This window comes from Vidua chalybeata, chromosome 1 (genome assembly GCF_026979565.1).
Source record: "Vidua chalybeata isolate OUT-0048 chromosome 1, bVidCha1 merged haplotype, whole genome shotgun sequence".
NCBI lineage: Eukaryota > Metazoa > Chordata > Aves > Passeriformes > Viduidae > Vidua > Vidua chalybeata.
Window position 1 is genome coordinate 103,629,882 of NC_071530.1, and position 18,842 is coordinate 103,648,723.

The 18,842-nt window shown below is 41.6% G+C and overlaps 1 protein-coding gene across 1 annotated transcript; it reads left to right on the forward strand.

Moving 5' to 3' along the window:
- Positions 1-12,030: 12,030 nt before the first annotated feature.
- Positions 12,031-17,732, forward strand: ZBTB14 (zinc finger and BTB domain containing 14). The gene is made up of 3 exons (XM_053965597.1): positions 12,031-12,150; positions 13,921-13,989; positions 14,402-17,732. The coding sequence occupies exons 2-3, from the start codon at positions 13,987-13,989 to the stop codon at positions 15,743-15,745; spliced, it is 1,347 nt and encodes a 448-aa protein (XP_053821572.1). The 5' UTR covers positions 12,031-12,150; positions 13,921-13,986; the 3' UTR covers positions 15,746-17,732.
- The last annotated feature ends 1,110 nt before the right edge of the window (positions 17,733-18,842 follow it).

An 18,842-nucleotide genomic window follows, 5' to 3' on the forward strand; every position in this document is an offset into this window, starting at 1 on the left:
AGTGATAAATGTAACTCTATTTTAAAGTCATAGCACATTTCAAGCAAAAAGACTTCTTGTATTACCACCACAGGCTGTAGTTGTTTGGCTGAGATGTCAGTGGGCATTTAAACCCCAAGTATGTATGAGGTAAAGCAGAATGAGTAATGTTTGGGATGAGCACAAGGCATGATTGTTATTAATCTCTTCATACTGAGACTGAGCAATGTTCACTTGCTTCAAGTAATTTGGCAGTCCCAGCTGCTGAAAATATTTATATATGCTCTGTGAAAAAGACTCTAACAGACTGTAGTTATAAAACATAAATTGTTCAAACCAGGCAAAAGTAACTTTTACTTATTTCCATGGGACTAATAATTCACACAAACCTGTAATTTATTGCAAGTTATGCTTCCTGTACTTCCTGCAACTTGTACAGTATTGAAACACAGACCTGAATGTGGCTGCAAAGTCCATGCGCAGTTGAATTCAGTTTGAAAAACACACACACACACACACACACACACACAAAATACTGGGCATTCAAGCAGATGAAAGAATCTTGATCAAACAAGCTGGTAAGAATAGTCTGTTTTGGCAGAAATTTTGACAATCCTGTGGCTGAACAATGAATGCTGTTCTCAGGCCAAGTCCAACTGAACATCATTGCTCTAGGAGCAGCGGCACACCACAGTCCATTACCATTTTAGTGTGCAGTAGCTATATCCCATGGATTTTTTCCGATTTTCCAACCACTTTTACACAAACTCTCGGAATTGGAAAATCCAGAGGTTTCCTACCTCAGCCAGAAGCACTTATCAGTACTATAACTTCTTGCTGCAGCAGGCAAACTGCAAATTAAATTGTTTGCTATACCTGTTGCACTATACTTTTTTATGTTCTAGTCCTTACATTTCTTACTTTATTAACTGTGTTTACCCATCTTCCTAAGGACACATGTTATCCCTGGGGACCTTGTACAATAGTTGCATGCATCTAACCCATTATCTCAGAAGTCAAGGGCATTATTTTGCCATAGGTTAAATATTACAAGCTACAGTGTATTGGGTTACTTTCACGATTCTGCAATAGTAGCAAAGCTGACCTACAGCTATCAGGGTGCCCTGAAACACCACTGAAGAGTGCTGTGTTTAAAGTCAATATAGAAACACAGGTAGATCTGAGCTTCAGACAGACAAATTATTATGGTTTTTTGACACTAGATTTCAAAGAAAACTAGATTAAAAAAAAAGGAATTTGTGGAGTATGCTCTGGTAATACCAGACTTTTAAACAAAACAAACAAACAAACAAACAAAACAAAACAAAACAGCCAATGACAACAGAAAAAAACAAACAAACAAACAAAAAACAACAAACCACAACAAAAAACAACCAACCAAACACAAGAACAACAAAAAATCTCCAAACCCTAGTCCCTTTGGTTGGAATACTCTGCTCTGGTAATTCCTTGTCTGAATTGACACAAAGGATGCCGACCTACAAAGGCAAAATTAATAGGGCTCCAGAAAGAGAGAACTATTGTATATGTCCTAAACTATTGTATATGTCATTGCTTGTGGGCACCTGTTGTATCTGTCACCATGGTCCATACTGACATGGAGGAAAGTGTTTTGGTGGCCACCACATATTATTTTCTTATAGCTGCATATCTTTTTTTGTAGTCCAGTAAATACTGAGGACTCTTCCAAGCCTCTGGAAGATACTGAGTAGATGAGGAACAACAGAAGGAGAAGAGGGAAGAGCTGCTTAAATTGTGTAAAGTTAGTATTTCCAGCACATCATTGCTTTGATATACTTATCTTTAGATCTCTTAGCAATTTATAAAACTGTGGCAAGGCAATTTGTTTAAGATTGCACAACAGATGTATTGATCACAGTTGAAATCTATCATCCTTAACAGACACCTCTTTTTCTTCTGGATATGTTTTTGAATTCAAAGTCACAGCCTTTAATCTGGATGTATTCAGGAGATTATTTAAAAGGAAATGGCTGATATGTACAAAGTAAGTGATTGGCAACTATTTTCCCTTACCTCTCCTACCTACAGTTTTCAGTTAAAAACTGACAGTAATTTCTGATCTTATGTAAAGCTTTTTCATGTGTTTCTGAGATGATGAAAATCATTCTTATCTATAGTTTATATACCTGCATACCAGTAAAGATTTCTTTGTAGCCACTAAATCCCATAGCCAACAGTTAAAATCCCTTCATATTAAAGTATCATGAGGTCCAAAAATGGTAAGAGGATATCTTTTCTTTTGGGCAAACAATTAGCTACATGATATAAAGGTGAAGCTTACACTAATAAGGAACATGGAAGAAGATCCAGACTAGCTGACAGGGGATTGCTTTTGTTTTAAATAGTAAAACTAATAGGATTCAGTGTAACCATTGTCTTTATTCCACATTGTTCACACTGTGTAGCAAACGAGGATACAAGTAACCTCAATGCATTGAATTAATAAATTAAATACTGCTCTTGCAAAATCCAGTTCTAAGAAAGCAGATAAGGCAGTAATAATAATTATACTGATTCTAATACAGGATTTTCATTTTTCCAAACTCTCATTAAGCTAAATGGAGCACTAGGGATTTTTTTGTTTTGTTTTGTTTTGTTTTTTTAATCTTCTAAGAAATGAAACTGATGATTTACAGTAATAGCTTTGGATTTATCAGAAAATAAATTCTGTTGCATCTGAAGAGACCTAAGATGTGTTCAGTCCTATCTTTAACACTGCTTGACAGTGTCTCCCATGGAAATCAATAGGAGCCATTCTAGGTACTTTCGTGGATGTTGGATCTCTGTTGGAGATCTGCTCAGTGATATCTGAACACTATGGCATTTGAAAAGCTCCTGAAAAATAGAGGCACACACTTAAAAAAAAAATCCCCAAATGCAGGCTTACATTTTTCTTTCATACTTTAACATACAACTTTTTATGCTCTTGAGACTACTAGGAGACAAAGGTAGGCAACATTATAATTTAAAATCCCCTTTCCCCTCTCCCTTAAAAATGCACTTACACTTCTACTTTAATTTGGTAAATTTATTTCCTAAATTCTTTGTACAGAGCCATAGAGAGGGATATTTTTCAACAGGTTTAAAAGATTATTTCATAGCTCTCTGCATTATTCTCAACTTAAATTTTATAATTTTTTTTTCTGTATATGAAGTGATGTCTTCAAAAGCCAATGTTAGTCAATGAGCCAGTATTATCTATGCATTGCATTATAAATTATGGGCCCACATCTGCTTCCCTAGTGAGGGGCAATATTCTTACTGACTGTGAGGAGAATGAGCTCAAGCAAATTTTTAGGTGGCAGTTGTTCCCAGCTTCATTCTTTTTCCTAACAGGCCTATAATAGTCTCAAGATGTTTGTATGCACCTCAGGTAGCACACATAAATGTGAGAAATAAAATCCTCCCTGCAAAAATCCATTGTATTCTGCAACTGGGCAGTGATCAATATCCCTTATCTGCATTTATGAACAGAATAATTGTTCTTAATAGGCAGGATCATGCCATCTCCATAACTATGATGCCTTTCAGAACAGGCATTTTGATGGCCTAATGGGGTATCTTCTCTCCTTGAAGACCACGTATTTTCATTAACTTGACATTGATTCAAAGTGCTTTTCATTCCACCAGTCCTTTATACAATTATTTGTTCATTGCATCCCTTGCTAAGGGCTGACCCACATAAAAGGGGAAGGAGATGTTTCTGTAAATCAAGCAAAAGAATAGTCTGATTTCCAGAAATTTAGGATTAGAGCTTTGGTAATGTGAGCAACTGAGCAGTTAAGACTGCATCATAATGCAAATACACAGAGGATCACAGTGAAGATTACTAAAGTAACCTTAATTCTTCCTTCTTTATCCATGGACGCCTTAACTTCAAAGCACTACTTTTCTTTTAATGCAGGCTTTTCACTGTTGCAATATTCCAAAGACAGGCAAGCCAAAAAGAACACTATAACCATCTAATTTGACCGCCTATATAAAACAGGACACAATGTGACTTGCTGCTGTTACTTTGAGCCAATTAACTGGGGTGTGACTAAGCATAACTTTGAAAGGCATCCATTTTTTCACTTGAGGATTTTGAGAGATGAAGAATCCATTAGTTTTCTTGCTGGTTTATTCCAACAGTAAATCATTCCCTCTGTTTAGAAATAAAGTATGCATCATTGCTTATCTGAATGGATTCATGGTCACAGCTTCCAGCTACAGACAATTCAAGTCTTTGGACTAAAGAGCCCTTTATTTGCTCAGTATTTTCTCTCCATTAAGTGTTGTAGTCTCTGTAATCAAGTCATCCTAATGCATACTTGTTGAGGAAGCTAAACAACTAACGGTTCTGAAGTCTCTCACTCTAAAACACTTCCTACACCCCTCCAAATAATTTCGAAGCCTTTTTTTTTAATCCTCTTCAGAACATGCGAACCAGAAATGTGCTGTATTTCAACAGGAGATGAGAGACTGATACCCATCATAAGTCCAAACCAAAACCATGCACACCTACCTCAGCTTACCCATTTATATCTATATATCTATATATCTATATACCTATATATCTATATATCTATACATCTATACATCTATACATCTATACATCTATACATCTATACATCTATATATCTATATCTATTATTTTTCTTGGGCAAAAGTTATGCAGCCTTTCTGGGACAGGTACAGACCAATTAGATTTATGAGACTAATTCTATTTTATGATATCTGTTACATTCTGCAAAACATTAAACATAGGGGGGAAAGTACATAAAAACATGTGGTAGAAGTAAAGCAGACAGCAAGGAAAACACTTTGCCACTTCCCACTGTTCTAAGGTCAGGATCCATTGCAGGAGCACTGGTCCTTCCCCCAAGGATGTTCAGACCTCTTCAGCCAGGGGGACCCTGCTAGTGCTGTTGTCTTTACTAGATCTGTGTCAGTTCAACCTTAGATTTCACCTTCCTACTTCTGGTTTATTTTCTGCATTTGAGGCTGCTAGACAAGATTCCACCTTCTACAGCATTCCACAACCATGTGGCAAAAAACATAAGCAAAAAGTGATATCTAAAGCAGCCTTACTGCTACTACAAAATGAGTCACATCTCAGAGTTGCCTGAAGACAATGTCTTCTTTGGAAAGGAAAAGGTTATAAGCAAGAGTAAGCACCAGAAGAACTTCAATTTCTCTCTCTGTGTTTGCTACTACTGTGTGTATTCCTGCCATTAGAAGGAAGATGATTTAAATAACTGACATTACAGAAAAAATTAATTCTTTCTTCTGGACAGCTATTGCCACCTTTAATATTAAAAATTCACTTCAGGGAAGAGAAATGGATACCAAAGTTATTCTTTCTTTTTGTGCACTTTTAATAACTGGTAATGAAGGTCATGTGCTTGTCCATGGAATTGAAAAGCCGAACCTTAGTTCCTTAATTTTGTGTGACATCAGGAAGACTATTTTAGCTTTCTAGGCTGATTTCTTCCAATAAAATTAATCAAACACTTCTTCCATGATCTAAATTTTTTTTATTCTTGAGTGGGTTACAATTAATTATATTTAATTGTTTCAACAGTGCGCAAAAGGTTGTTTTTTTTGCTTCTAACTGGAGTACAGTTAAGCTCAAATGGTCTTCTGTGGTTATGGTGGGTTTGGGGTTTTTTGGTGATGTGTTACTGCAGCGATCTGTAATGACTGAGCTGTGAGATGAGATCACTTCTGAATTCTACTTTCAGTATCATAAAATTGTTTCCACATTTTTTGCAAATATTCAGATTCAATAGTGAGATTGAAAATGCAGGTGTTAACAGAATAAAATCTTTCTGATCTCCTTGGAGAAAGATGAAGGCTTAAAATGTACAAACTGAAGGCTTAAAATGTACAAACTAAAATAGCAGAAGTGCTCTCCATTCTAAAATTCACACATTTAAAATGTGAAAGTCTGTGGTCATTAGCAAATGTGCAGCAAAGCCGATAGCCTGCACATAAAACGTCACACATAAAGCCATAGAGCTTGTTCACTGTAACAAAACTTTCCAGCTCTTTTTATGGATATCAATGCCAAAATATGATCAACAGCTTGGGAAAATGTCAACAGATAAGTGCCTGCAATGAACTAGTGAAGCAAGCAACTGTACCACCTAGAAGCAGGCAAGCTGTCTTTTAGGGGCAGCCTAATTCCTCTCTACTGATGGCATTCTGTGTGAGATTTATGAATGCAGGAATACTGGTCATCCAGTGATGTGAAACTATTATACTCTATATTGATTTTAGTTTTTTTACGGAGCATTGACTAGCAAATATAACAATGGGGAATTAAATGGGTTGTTCTTGCTCTAAACAATAAACATCTAATTTTTAAAAAAGCATGAGGTTGATAAAGAATAAGGTTGGAGGGGACTGAGAGCTGTAGCTGTGAGATGACTGATTTTTCAATTATAGTCTATCCATAATTATGAGGAGCAGTTTCCAATATTCAAACACAAGATAAAGGCTTGGGTTTTTTTCCAAAATAAATACATCACAGTAAATAGTACTTGTTTGCATTTGGCAAGCTTGGCTCCTTTCAGAAAATGCAGACTATGCTATGTCCAAATGATTCTATCATTAGGAAAAATGTCTTCAGTAAAAGGATCATCAGGTATTGGAACAGGCTGCCCAGGAAACTGGTTGAATCATCATCCTGGAGGTATTTAAAAGACATGTAGGTGTGGTGTTAGAGACATGGTTTAGTGGTAGACTTGGCCATACTGGCTTAATAATAGGACTCAGTGATGTTAGAGGTTTCTTCCACCCTAAATGATTCTATCATTAAAATTCAAATGTGAATAAAAATCACTTTTGCATAGACATGATGAGATCCATGGTATCTTGGTAACAATGACTCCAGCTCAAAAAAGAGTTAAATTGCTCTGCTCTGCCCATTCTCATGCCAGCAGATAATTCATCCAAAAAAATTTGTGTGCCCTACTTACACAAACAAACGGGACAGTGCATAAATAATTCACAGAATGGCAGCCTCTTTTATTAACTGCATACTGACAGACTCTGACAGAAACATGAATTACGGCTGAAAACACCATATAGGACCAGGTTGTGTATGTACTCTGTAAATAAAAAATGTACCTGACCTGTGAATGAGAAATTTGTTCTTTTTTGATAGATCAGACATGAGGAAGTTGTTTTACACTCCTGGACCAGCTGTTTCTTAGCAGAATGTTATACTGTTGACAGGACTGCAGTACAAGCAAGAATGAAGAAAAAAAGGGAAAAATAGGAGGATGAGTGAGATATGGGGGAGAAATAAATAAAAATATTGAAGAAATAGCGTCCAAACCCCTAAACATTAAAAAATATATACCCCTAAAAAGGGTAGGGGGAATAGGGATTGGACATGGAGACAGAGAGGATATTATTAACAGGGACAATAATAGGGTGTGTGTAATTATGCAAATTACAGCTAGACCTGACTAGACTATGGGATGTCTTGTGCATGCACAGAGTGTGAACTGCCATGTTCACATGGCCACATCTTTTTACCTTCTACATTTCTTGACGACCATCTGTCTCCAGGCATTACTATACATGACTGTAGATAAACACACCATAGCAGTAGTAGTAGAATTAATTGGTAATAAAAGTGTAACATTAAAATGCTTATCTACTTAGGCTATAACAGTATTAAGTAAGATTTTACAGATCAGGTTCTCTCAACAGGACTTGTGTCCCTTCAGGCATTGGTGCAAACTGCAAGTTCCAAGTGCTGTTCAGTCATTTGGAGGGTGGCATGGCCTCTCACCATCCATTTGTACAGCTTAGCCAGGGGCTGTGCCACCAACTTCCATCATCTATGCTCCGCTCCTCCCCAGTTGTCTCTACTATTTCCTCTTTCATGGGGATACTTGAAAATACAGGCACAAGTTAGTGATGCGAAAACATGACTAACTCACGCACAGATTTCTGCCGGGAAATTTGCCAGGTTGCTATGGGAAACACACACTGCAAGGAGCATCTGCTCCCTGACTTCCCTCCTCTGTCCTAACACATTCACTTACACTCTCAGGAGGCTTTGCTGTCCTTGCTGACACACGGGAATATACTAGCAGGGTCTATGATTCCCTTTCACAAATATTGAATGGTTCGTATGTTCACCTTCTTTTGTGCACTCAGCCTGACAAGAAATCTGACCCACAGAAAATGTGTCCATGTATGACGGTCAATTCTGCAAGACCAAGATACAATCTCAACACATGAAATCTGGCCAAAATATCACAATGTTTCTGTTGTCATTTGAAACTCACACAGACATTATAAACCTAACCATTTCAAACACACAGGAATCCACTCACAATATATATTTTACACTGGTCATCACTTAGAAAGCATTAGATGGAAGCTTCAGTCTTGCCTGCATGCCATCTCCAGTGCCTTATGCATGGTTACACAGAGTGGCACTTGTCATTCTTCACTCCTGTTACACAATTTTCTAAACAAAACACGCACATCCTACAAAGGACTATTTTCCCTTACAGATATCCCTGCAATCCAAACAGTCTGGAAACAGCCTGTTGGTTCCACATAGCCACAGCATCTATAGTCTACTTCATCAGAGAGGAAAACAGCAAAACTACCTCAAAGTCTAAATGTTAATATGTGCTAGCTGGGTACAGGATAATTTAATAGGAAGACTGTTTCAGTCAGATAGATTATTCAAACACTTTTTCTGCAGAAGGGTATTTTCCAGTAAATGGAAAAAATACTTGATTTTGGCAACTGATATGACTACACATATTAGCCCACAGACATGCTGGTGGAGATGCAATGAGTTTTATTCTTATGCTTCACCTTCAATAATACGTATTTTCAATCCCAGGTCTTTTCATCCAGATTTTTTGTGACACTTACATTTTGTCTCTTATTTCCAAAACCTAGTGCAACATTCATATGTAATGAAAAATATGACATACTCTACTGTGTTTGTGTGACAACCTTTTGGTAGTGGGGGGGGGGGGGAAGCAGAGTGAACTTCCATGAAAAGTGCTAGAATCTTCCCCTGTGTCTGACAGAACCAATGCCAGGAGAATCCAAGACAGATGCGCTGCTGGCCAAGGCTGAGCCTATCACTGAGGGTGGTAGTGCCTCTGGGATAACATAGTTAAGAAGTGAGGGCAAAACCTGTGCAACAGAGAAATAGGAGGGAGAATACATGAAGGAAGCAGCTATGCAGACACCAGAGTAGGTGAAGAAGAAGGGAAAGGAGGTGCTCAGCACAGGAGCAGAGATTTCCCCTGTAGCCTGTGGGGCAGCCCATGGTGAGGCAGCAAATATTCTCCTGCAGCCCATTGAGAACCCCCAGATGGAGCTGGAACAATCCCAAATGAAGCTGTGACCCTGTAGGAAACCTGCATTGGAGCAGTCTTTTGGCAGTTGTAGACCCATGAAGAGAGAAGCCCACACTGGAGCAGGTTTGCTGACAGGACTTGTGACCCTGTAAGAGACCCACACTGGAGCCATCTGTACTTAAATCACTACATCCCATGGGAAGGGTCCCACGCTGGAGCAGTTTGTGAAGAACTGCAGCTCATGGGGAGCACTCGTGTTGAAGAAGTCTATCAAGGGCTGTCACCTGTGGAAGGGATCCCATGCTGAAACCGGGGAAGAGTTTGAGGAGTCCTCTCCCTGAGCAGGAAGAAGTAGCAGAGACAATGTGTGATTAACTGACCCCAGCCCCCATTCCCTATTCCCCTCTGCAGCTGGCAGGGAGAAGGAGGAAGAGAGGAGAGAAACTGGGAATGAAGTTAAGTCTGGGAAGAAAGGACAGGTAGAGGAAAGGTGTTTTAAGATTCAGCTTTTATTTCTCATTACTCTACTTTGATTTGACTGGTAATAAATTAAAATAATTTCCTCAAATGGAGACTGTTTTGCCTGTAACAGTAATTGGTGAGTGACCTCCTCCTGCCCTAATAGCCTTTCAACATACTTTCTCTCCCCTGCTCAGCTGACCCTGACTTTGGTGGGCACCAGGCATCCAGCCAGAGTCAACCCACCACACACCGTTAGATAGTAACAGTGATTTTTTTTTTTTTTTTTTTTTTTTTATTCTGAGTCTGGATATTGAACATATGCTTCCCCTATTTTAGCATCTCAGTGGGAGCTGCTAATGCAACAATTGAAACACACAGAAACAAACATTCACCAGTAGCCTAAGATACAGAAAAGCAGAGAGAAAGAATGGATAGCTGTACCTTTTGTAAGGTACTGGGTTCTTTTTTCCATTACTAGTTTAATTCTGATTACTTACAGCAGAACCTGGCACTAAAAGCAAGGCATATCCACACTCTGTCAGGCACAGATAGAGCAGGAAGAGAGAGCCTTAATAAAATGAAGTGGTGCCATTTGCTGGTCAGTGTGGTAAACCAGCAGCTATGTATTTCTCAGGAGTAATAAGGTTATCACAGGAGTATTTGGGACACTTGAAGAAAGAAATAGCTCATCGTGAAATTGTAAAAGGGAAGCTCCTTCCACAGTGGAGAGTTCTTTTACAGGATTCAGAAATACTTCAAAGACTTCATGCAATCATTGAATCGTTTGGGTTTGAAAGGAACTTAAAGCTATTCTAGTTCCAAGCCCCCTGGCATGGGCAGGGACACCTTCCACTAGACCAGGTTGCTCAGAGCCCCATCTAACTTGGCCTTGAACACTTCAAGAAATGGGGCATCCAAAGCTTCTCTGGCCAGCCTGTTCCAGTGCCTCACCACCCTCACAAGGAAGAATGTCTTCCCTATATTCAACCTAAATATCCCCTCTCAGTTTGAACCCATTACTCCTTGTCTTATTTAAGACAGTCAATTCTGCCTTCCGAATGTAAATTACCAATGTTACTACAAAAACAAGCCTGGAAGTTTTGACTGCCTAGGCAAAATAGGCAGTTCATTGCATTATATTTAATAGGGAGTGGGAAAAAATTATTTTAAAAACCCAGCAAAACAAAGTGATCCAGCTGGACTAAAAGTCAGTACATATGTTAGTGCATTACACAGAAAACCTCTCAGAAAACAGCCCAGGAAAGGGAAGGAGTTATCAACCCAATGAAAAAAGTCGACTTGTTGCTCCCAGGAGATGACTCCACTATTCCAGTGACTTCTTTAATTCGCTGTACTTTCCAACACAAGTACTTACCGAGATTTTTTTTTCCCCAAGCAGACATGCTGCATTTCACACTAGCAGAAGCACTGTAAAGCTTTATTTATGTACAAATTATTCCAGTGAAAGATGTGCCATCAGGGTAGCATCTCATGAGACGCTTTTTGGAAAGAAAACAGGAGGTGGGAGATGAGCAGTGCGATAAAAGCCTTTATTCCTCCCTAGCGATCGCGCTATGTCTTTTAAAATTCAACCCCCCCGAGTATTTGCACAAGGGAGCGCAGGCGGGTTTGGGCGGGCAGAGCTGTCCCGCTCTCGGGGGCAGGCATCCCTCATCAGGGGCAGGATCGCTCCCGCACCTCCCGCCACCGCCGCCCCTCCGCGGCCGCGCGCGTGCGCGCCCCCGAGCGCCGCCCAACGGCCGCGCGGGCCCCGCCGCACCCGGCTCGGGGCCGAGCCCGCGCCGCGCTCGCCGCCGTGCGCCGCCTGCCGGGGGGAGGCTGTGCCCGCGCCCCGGGCTCGCACACGCGGCGGGCGCAGGCGCGGCGGGAACGGCTGCGGCCCGCGCGCCCCCGCGGCCCGAGGGGGGGGGAGCCGCGCGTCCCCCGAAGCGGGGGAAGGGCGATGGGAAGCGGCGCGCCGCAGCCCCCGCCGCGCCCCCCTCCCCGCCGCCCCAGCCTCCTCCTCCTCCGCGCTCCCCGGGCACAGGCGCGCCCTCTGCTCGCACCGCGCATGCACGCAACCCCGCGCCCCCCACCTCCCCGAGCGCGCGCGCGCGCGCACTGCAGTGCTCGTGCAGGAGGCGGCGGTGACGGCCGGAGAGACGCGCGCAGGGCCCCCCCCCCCCCCCAAGACCCCCTCCCCAAATTCCCCCCCATTCCCTCCCTCCCTCCTTCCCGTCCCTTCCCCCGTCCCCCTCCCGCGCGGCGGCAGTGGCAGCGGCAGCCCCCCCGCGCTCCCCACGGGAAGCGCGGCTCCGCGCGCGCGGGCGGGCGGCAGGTAAGCGCGAGCCCTTTCCCCCTTCCTCCTCCGCACCCCTCCCGCGCCGCGGCCGGGCCGCCGCTGCGCTGCGCGCGCGCGCGCGCTCTCCGTCGCACGCCCCCTCCCTCCTCCTCCTCCTCCTCCTCCTCCTCCTCCTCCTCCTCCTCCTCCCTCTGCCATCCCTCCCCCGCTCGCCGCCGCCGTTACGGCCCCGGCAGCGCGCGCTGGGTGAGATGGCGCTGCCGCGGGCGCGCCCGCCGCCCGCAGCCCCGGCGCCGCCGCGCGCCTGCCTCCCGCGGGCGAGGGGAGGGCCGGCGGGAGCGGGGGTAGGAGGAGGAGGAAGAGGACGCGTCCAGCGGCGGATGCGCACGCTGGGGCGCGCGGGTCCCGCGCGGCGGCCGCCGCAACAAAGGGACGCGCGGCCGCGTCCAGGCGGCGGGAGCCGCGCGAGGACCGTTGGAGCGGGGAGGGAGAGAGGGATGCACGGACGGAAGGAGGGAGCGGGGCGCCGTGCCCGCGCAGCCCCGTGAGGCGGCGCGGCGGGAGCGCCGGGCTCGCTCCGGAGAGCGGCCGCCTGGCGCTCGCGGGCGCCCCCGACGCCGGGCCGGGAGCGCGGGCGGCGCGGCAGAGGCCGGGCTGGTCCCCGCCGGGAACCCGCCCGCGCCGCGCCCGCGGGTGCGTGGAGCGGGCGTGCGCCTCCGCGGCCACGGGCACGGCGGCCGCGAGAGCCGGCGCGGGGCGGCAGCGAGCGCGTCCCGAGCAGTCACAGCCCCGAAAACACCTCCCTGCGGGCCTTGCGGAGGTAGCGGCCGTGTAAAAAGCGTGTGGAGGAATAAATCTGAATTGCCCAGTGGAATACGTAACCAGAGCTTTCTTAAATCAGAGGTGGAAACACTCTGGGCAAGTGTCTGACCCGCTCCATTCGGCAAAGGACTAACTTTTGTCCTTTGCCAGTTCACCCCTGTATACTCCGCAGCCCTGTTTTCAGCCAATTACTTTTATAATCAGTTCTCTCTTAGTGTCGACAGAATTGCAGCAAAACTGGATACTGTTTAACAGGACGGTGCATTTTCTGCTAGATTATTAGCAGCGACATTTCCCTGCTTGCTTAAAAAGAAAGCATTTTTCCCATCTTGCAAAGAACTCTAAAAAGATCCCGTTGAAATAGTTGTTTGTCCTACCATCTTCAATGCGATACATTTTCCTGGGCCAGCAGAACCAGACAGCCCATAAATATATACAATATTTCTTTCCGGTTTTGTTTCCTTTTTTATATTTCAAGCATTTACAGACTTATTATCCGGCTATCTTAAAATTTGATTATTTAGGACTAAGAAAATAATTTTGATTGTCCTTTTTTTGCCTTTTTTTTTTCTATTTTTTTATTTTTATTTTTTCTGTTGCCAGGGACACTTTAGTGGAGGTGCCAGGCCTGCAGAGGTATTTGTAGGGAGCCAGGTGTTCCCAAACCGTGTGAAACACACAGCACCAAGAGCTGCAAGCCTATCATCATTCCTGTCATCTACATCTGCTTCATATATGGTTAAGGATACATTAGAATTTAGGGAAGAAATTCCCAGGAGATCTGTGCCAGGTGGCACAGGATTTGTTCCAAACCAAGTATTAAATTTCCCTCCTCTCCACTGTGTTTCCTCCTTTGGCACAATGTTTTAACAATGTATTTTATCTAACTTTAAATAATTGAAAATGCTGTCTTTTAACACTCAAAATAATTTTTGGAATAGATATTATCACATCTTGAAATGTTATTATCTTCCCATCTTTCAGGCTGAAGGTGGCCCATTCTGAGATTAATTTAATAATCATTTGCTTAGAAAACTTCCTGCATTGTTCATGGTAAGGCTTATATTTGATATTTCAAATACAGTTTGTCGTGCTGACTTATTTAGAGTATTTCTTACACATTTTTAGTGTTAATGCTTCCTTTAGCTATAAATAATATCTTATGAGTTGGGTCGTACATTTACTGAGAATTGCAATTTTAAAGAGAAAGTTTTCAATTTTGTGTAACTGAATCAATAAAGTTTTGAATAATTGTAAATTGTGTAACCTAAGAAAGAACTTTATGCATTCACAGTTTTAAAATCAGTTTCAGAGTAATGCTTTTAGAGTCTAACAGGCTTTTTGTGGTCCTTTTATGCAAAAAAAAAGTTTTTTTTTTTTAAATGATGGAAATTACTTAATCTCTTGGGATTTTGTGACTTAGACTGCTTTATAAAAGTTACAACATTTTCCTGTTAATTTATAGGAGTTTTTCATCAGTATGTCTGAAACCATTAAATATAATGACGACGATCACAAAACTGTGTTCCTTAAAACATTGAATGAACAACGTTTGGAAGGAGAATTTTGTGACATCGCTATTGTGGTTGAAGATGTTAAGTTCAGAGCCCATAGGTGCGTGCTTGCTGCCTGCAGTACCTACTTCAAAAAGCTTTTCAAGAAACTTGAAGTTGATAGTTCATCAGTAATAGAAATAGATTTTCTTCGTTCTGATATTTTCGAGGAAGTTCTCAATTATATGTATACTGCAAAGATTTCTGTTAAAAAAGAGGATGTAAACTTGATGATGTCTTCAGGCCAGATCCTTGGTATTCGGTTTCTTGATAAACTCTGCTCTCAAAAACGTGATGTGTCTAGTCCTGAAGAAAACACACAGTCCAAGAGCAAGTACTGTCTAAAAATGAACCGTTCTATAGGGGAACCCAATGATACCCAGGATGATGAGGTGGAAGAGATCGGAGATCATGATGACAGCCCATCAGATGTGACAGTGGAAGGCACTCCCCCAAGTCAGGAAGATGGTAAATCGCCAACCACTACCCTGAGAGTGCAAGAGGCAATTCTGAAAGAGTTGGGAAGTGAAGAAGTTAGAAAAGTAAACTGCTATGGCCAAGAAGTAGAGCCTATGGAAACAACGGAATCTAAGGATTTAGGATCTCAGACGCCTCAGGCACTCACATTTAATGATGGCATAAGTGAAGTGAAAGATGAACAGACGCCAGGATGGACCACAGCAGCCGGGGATATGAAGTTTGAGTACTTGCTTTATGGTCACAGGGAGCACATTGTATGTCAGGCTTGTGGCAAGACCTTTTCTGATGAAGCGCGTTTGAGAAAACATGAAAAACTACATACTGCAGACAGACCATTTGTTTGTGAAATGTGTACAAAGGGCTTCACCACGCAAGCTCATTTGAAAGAACACTTGAAAATACACACAGGTTACAAGCCTTACAGTTGTGAGGTGTGTGGGAAGTCTTTTATTCGTGCACCAGATCTAAAAAAACATGAAAGAGTTCACAGTAATGAGAGGCCATTTGCATGCCATATGTGTGATAAAGCTTTCAAGCACAAGTCCCACCTGAAAGACCACGAAAGAAGACACCGAGGAGAGAAACCCTTTGTCTGCAGTTCCTGCACTAAAGCATTTGCTAAGGCATCTGACCTAAAAAGGCATGAGAACAATATGCACAGTGAAAGAAAGCAAGTTACAGCAGCCAATTCCATCCAGAGTGAAACAGAACAGTTGCAAGCAGCAGCCATGGCTGCTGAAGCAGAGCAGCAATTAGAAACTATAGCCTGTAGTTAAAAACTAAAGCAGGAACTTTATCAGAATAATATAAGAAATGAAATGGAGCAAAATCTCTTGTTGATATACATTTAGACTGAGAATCTTTTCAAGAAAGCATATTTTTAGAGGATTTGAATGTTACATAGGAATACATAGCATCGCTTGGTTAGGTATTTTAAAACATTTCAGAGATGGGTATTCTTAGAATGTGAAACAGTTTCATTGTCAATAGCAGTATAATGCACTAATAACTGCTTTAATTCGAGAATGTGATCAAGTTCTCTATAACAGGGATCATCGCTGGCCGATACTTTGCTTCATCCAGTATGGAATACTGAATACGATGTAAATGTTGCAATCAATGAGAATCAGTGAGTTATGTTGGAAAATGCTAAGATCTCCAAAATCACAAACATGGAAAGAAACTATTTAGTTTTCATGATTCTTAGGTGTTATACCTACAATTTTTTGAGAAGCGTACATTGAGTCCCTAAGCTTCTTAATTCCTCCTTTTTTCACCTAATGTAGGCTGGTACAACAGAATGTAAAGGAGGATGGTAATCAAAATGAAATTGCTTCTTATTCCATTCCCTCAGATATCCTCCTATTTTTATAAAGGTGGCAAGTTTTAATGAAATACTTGCATTCTTGAAAAAACTGCATTATTCACAAGAATACTGGCTGGCAAAGCAGAAGCGTCATGGCATTCACCAATCCCTTCTGTGGGCAAAAATGTTTGCCTCATTTATTTTTATGTTCACTTTTATGCAGGGCCCCAGAGGTGGGACTGGGCCGCAAAGGGAAAATGGTGGAGCATGGAAGAGACATGTTCCTTACTCAAACCCAGTAAAAATCAGTAAAAGCTAATACAGCCTGAGATGTTTTTTTTATTATGCAACTTTCAGGTCACCTAACCTAGCACAGTGAAGGCAGAGGAGTATCTGCATGAGCAGGTGACCAGGTGTCACTCACTGCCAGACTCCTGAAGTTGCAGCCACGGGTGTGACATACCTGCCCGCAGGGCTCAGCTGGGGTTTGTGTTGTGGCTGATCATAGAACTCATAGGTCTTGTTCAAGTTTAAAAGCTTCCATCTTTTGACACACCACCCCTCATCAAGAGGGAGACTTCAGTGAGTGAGTTCTGTTGTAATTGATCCTGGGTGAGTGTTCACTATTAGTCAATTGCTTAATCTATTTTTTTTTTTTAAACCAGCTGGGGTACATGCTGATAACAATAGTTAACTCACAGAGTCAAGAAAACAAGTGGTCTTTGGATTGCAGTCTGCTACTTGTGGTCATCAAGAGAAGACCCAATAACAGTGGCAATGTAATCCAAAGGTATATCAACCCTTTATTTTAAATTTGTAAATACTACAGCTGTTGTGAAAACTTCATTTGAAGTTGGAATGGGCAAAAAACACACTCTTGGGCACATGGTTGGTAACATTGGTCACTTGCGATACCTATAGCATATCAAAGTGTTAGACCAGTTTCTGATAAGTTACTGTGTGGTAGATCACATCTTGCTTTTCTAAATAGAAATTTAAAATAGTGTTTTTGGAACTGTTATATGGAACTTCAATTATTGAGGGTTTTTATTTGGTTGAGTTTTTTTTTTTTTTTTACAGCTTAATTTTATTCATGTATTCATCAGGTTAAGCAGTTATCTTAAAATGCCAGTAATTGTTCAAATGCTGGTCTGTAAATAAAACATGACCTTAATATTTTAGAAAATGTAAACTTTGGACCTTTACCAATATATTTTTTTAAAATGTTGCTTCATTTTGCATTCAGTAATATTAGTTTGTAAACAAACTATACATTTTGTACCTGTGCAACATCAGAGGATGTGTATTCATTGCATTTTATTGGTTCTCTTGAGGAACATGATAAATGACCATTGTTAAAATGTTTTACTGTATATGATCATAGATATAAAGATAGTAGGTCCAAAATAGGATCTACTTTTTTTTTCTAAATATATTAGTCTTGCTATGTTTTCTTATCTGAAATTGTGTGCACTTCTTCCTGTGTAAGTTGGGGTTGAAAAGACTGTACAAAACAGATCTGTTGTGGTAAGAGTTCAAAAATGTAAAATGTGAAGGAAGTTAATTTTCTCAAGGTCTGCTATGAAGAATGCAAGAAGCCATGAGCTTAAATTACAGCAGTAAGCAATTATGTTAGGGAAAAAAACCCAAATTTTAAAGGATTTTAATAATGAATCACTAAAAGAGAATGCCTGGGGAGGTACTGCAATCTCCACTAGTAGTAACATTCAAGAGTGGGTTAGACAAACAAAAATAGGAATTATTTAAATATGGTTAATTCTGCCTTGAAGCTGAGGGATAAGCGCAATAACCTCTCAAGAAAAGCCTCATTGGGATTTTTTTTTGGAAAGTAATAAATTGAAATGGAGCTCACTGGGGCAGCACACACTGGAGTGGAAAGACCAAACTCAAGTATTACAGTTAAAGAAAACTCCTGACTTTTGAGCACAAGTAGTGAGGGTGTGAGTTTGAAATTGTTATAGAAAAGCAGGCTTGCATTAGAAGACTCACAGTGGAAAGAGTGAGAACATTGTGTGTTACATCAGAGTAGATTCTGCTTTTGCTACAGCTTATAGCTGTAAAAGTTACAGGTGTGGAGGGATGGAGATATCCTTAGCTGTATACATACTCTTGTTAATGTGTTCTAAACTAATCTGTATATTCTGAAGGAATGTTAGCCTATATATTGTGGCAGTGTGTCTGTGAAGTTCAGGTAAATTTGTCTGCATCTTACAACGCTACTGCTCCTATCTCTCTCCTGTCTGTGCCAAAAGACACCATGCACAAAAGCAGGTGTTCATCAGCTCCAAGCCATTGAGGTTTTCCAGTGTGATAAACTGTAAGCTATGAGCTGTGTTCATTGAGGAATGGACACATTTTTATTTTTGCTTAGACAAGGATGGCAACTTCTTTTAGTGTTTGAGACAGTGGATGAGATTCTGTCCAATTAATGGAAAATTTGCTGTTGGTTCTATTGGGGCCAGACTAATCTAACATTCCTTAGAAGGTTTTTTTTAAAGAGAAAAAGGAACAAAAATAACACATTTTGAACCGTGATATCTGCTTAA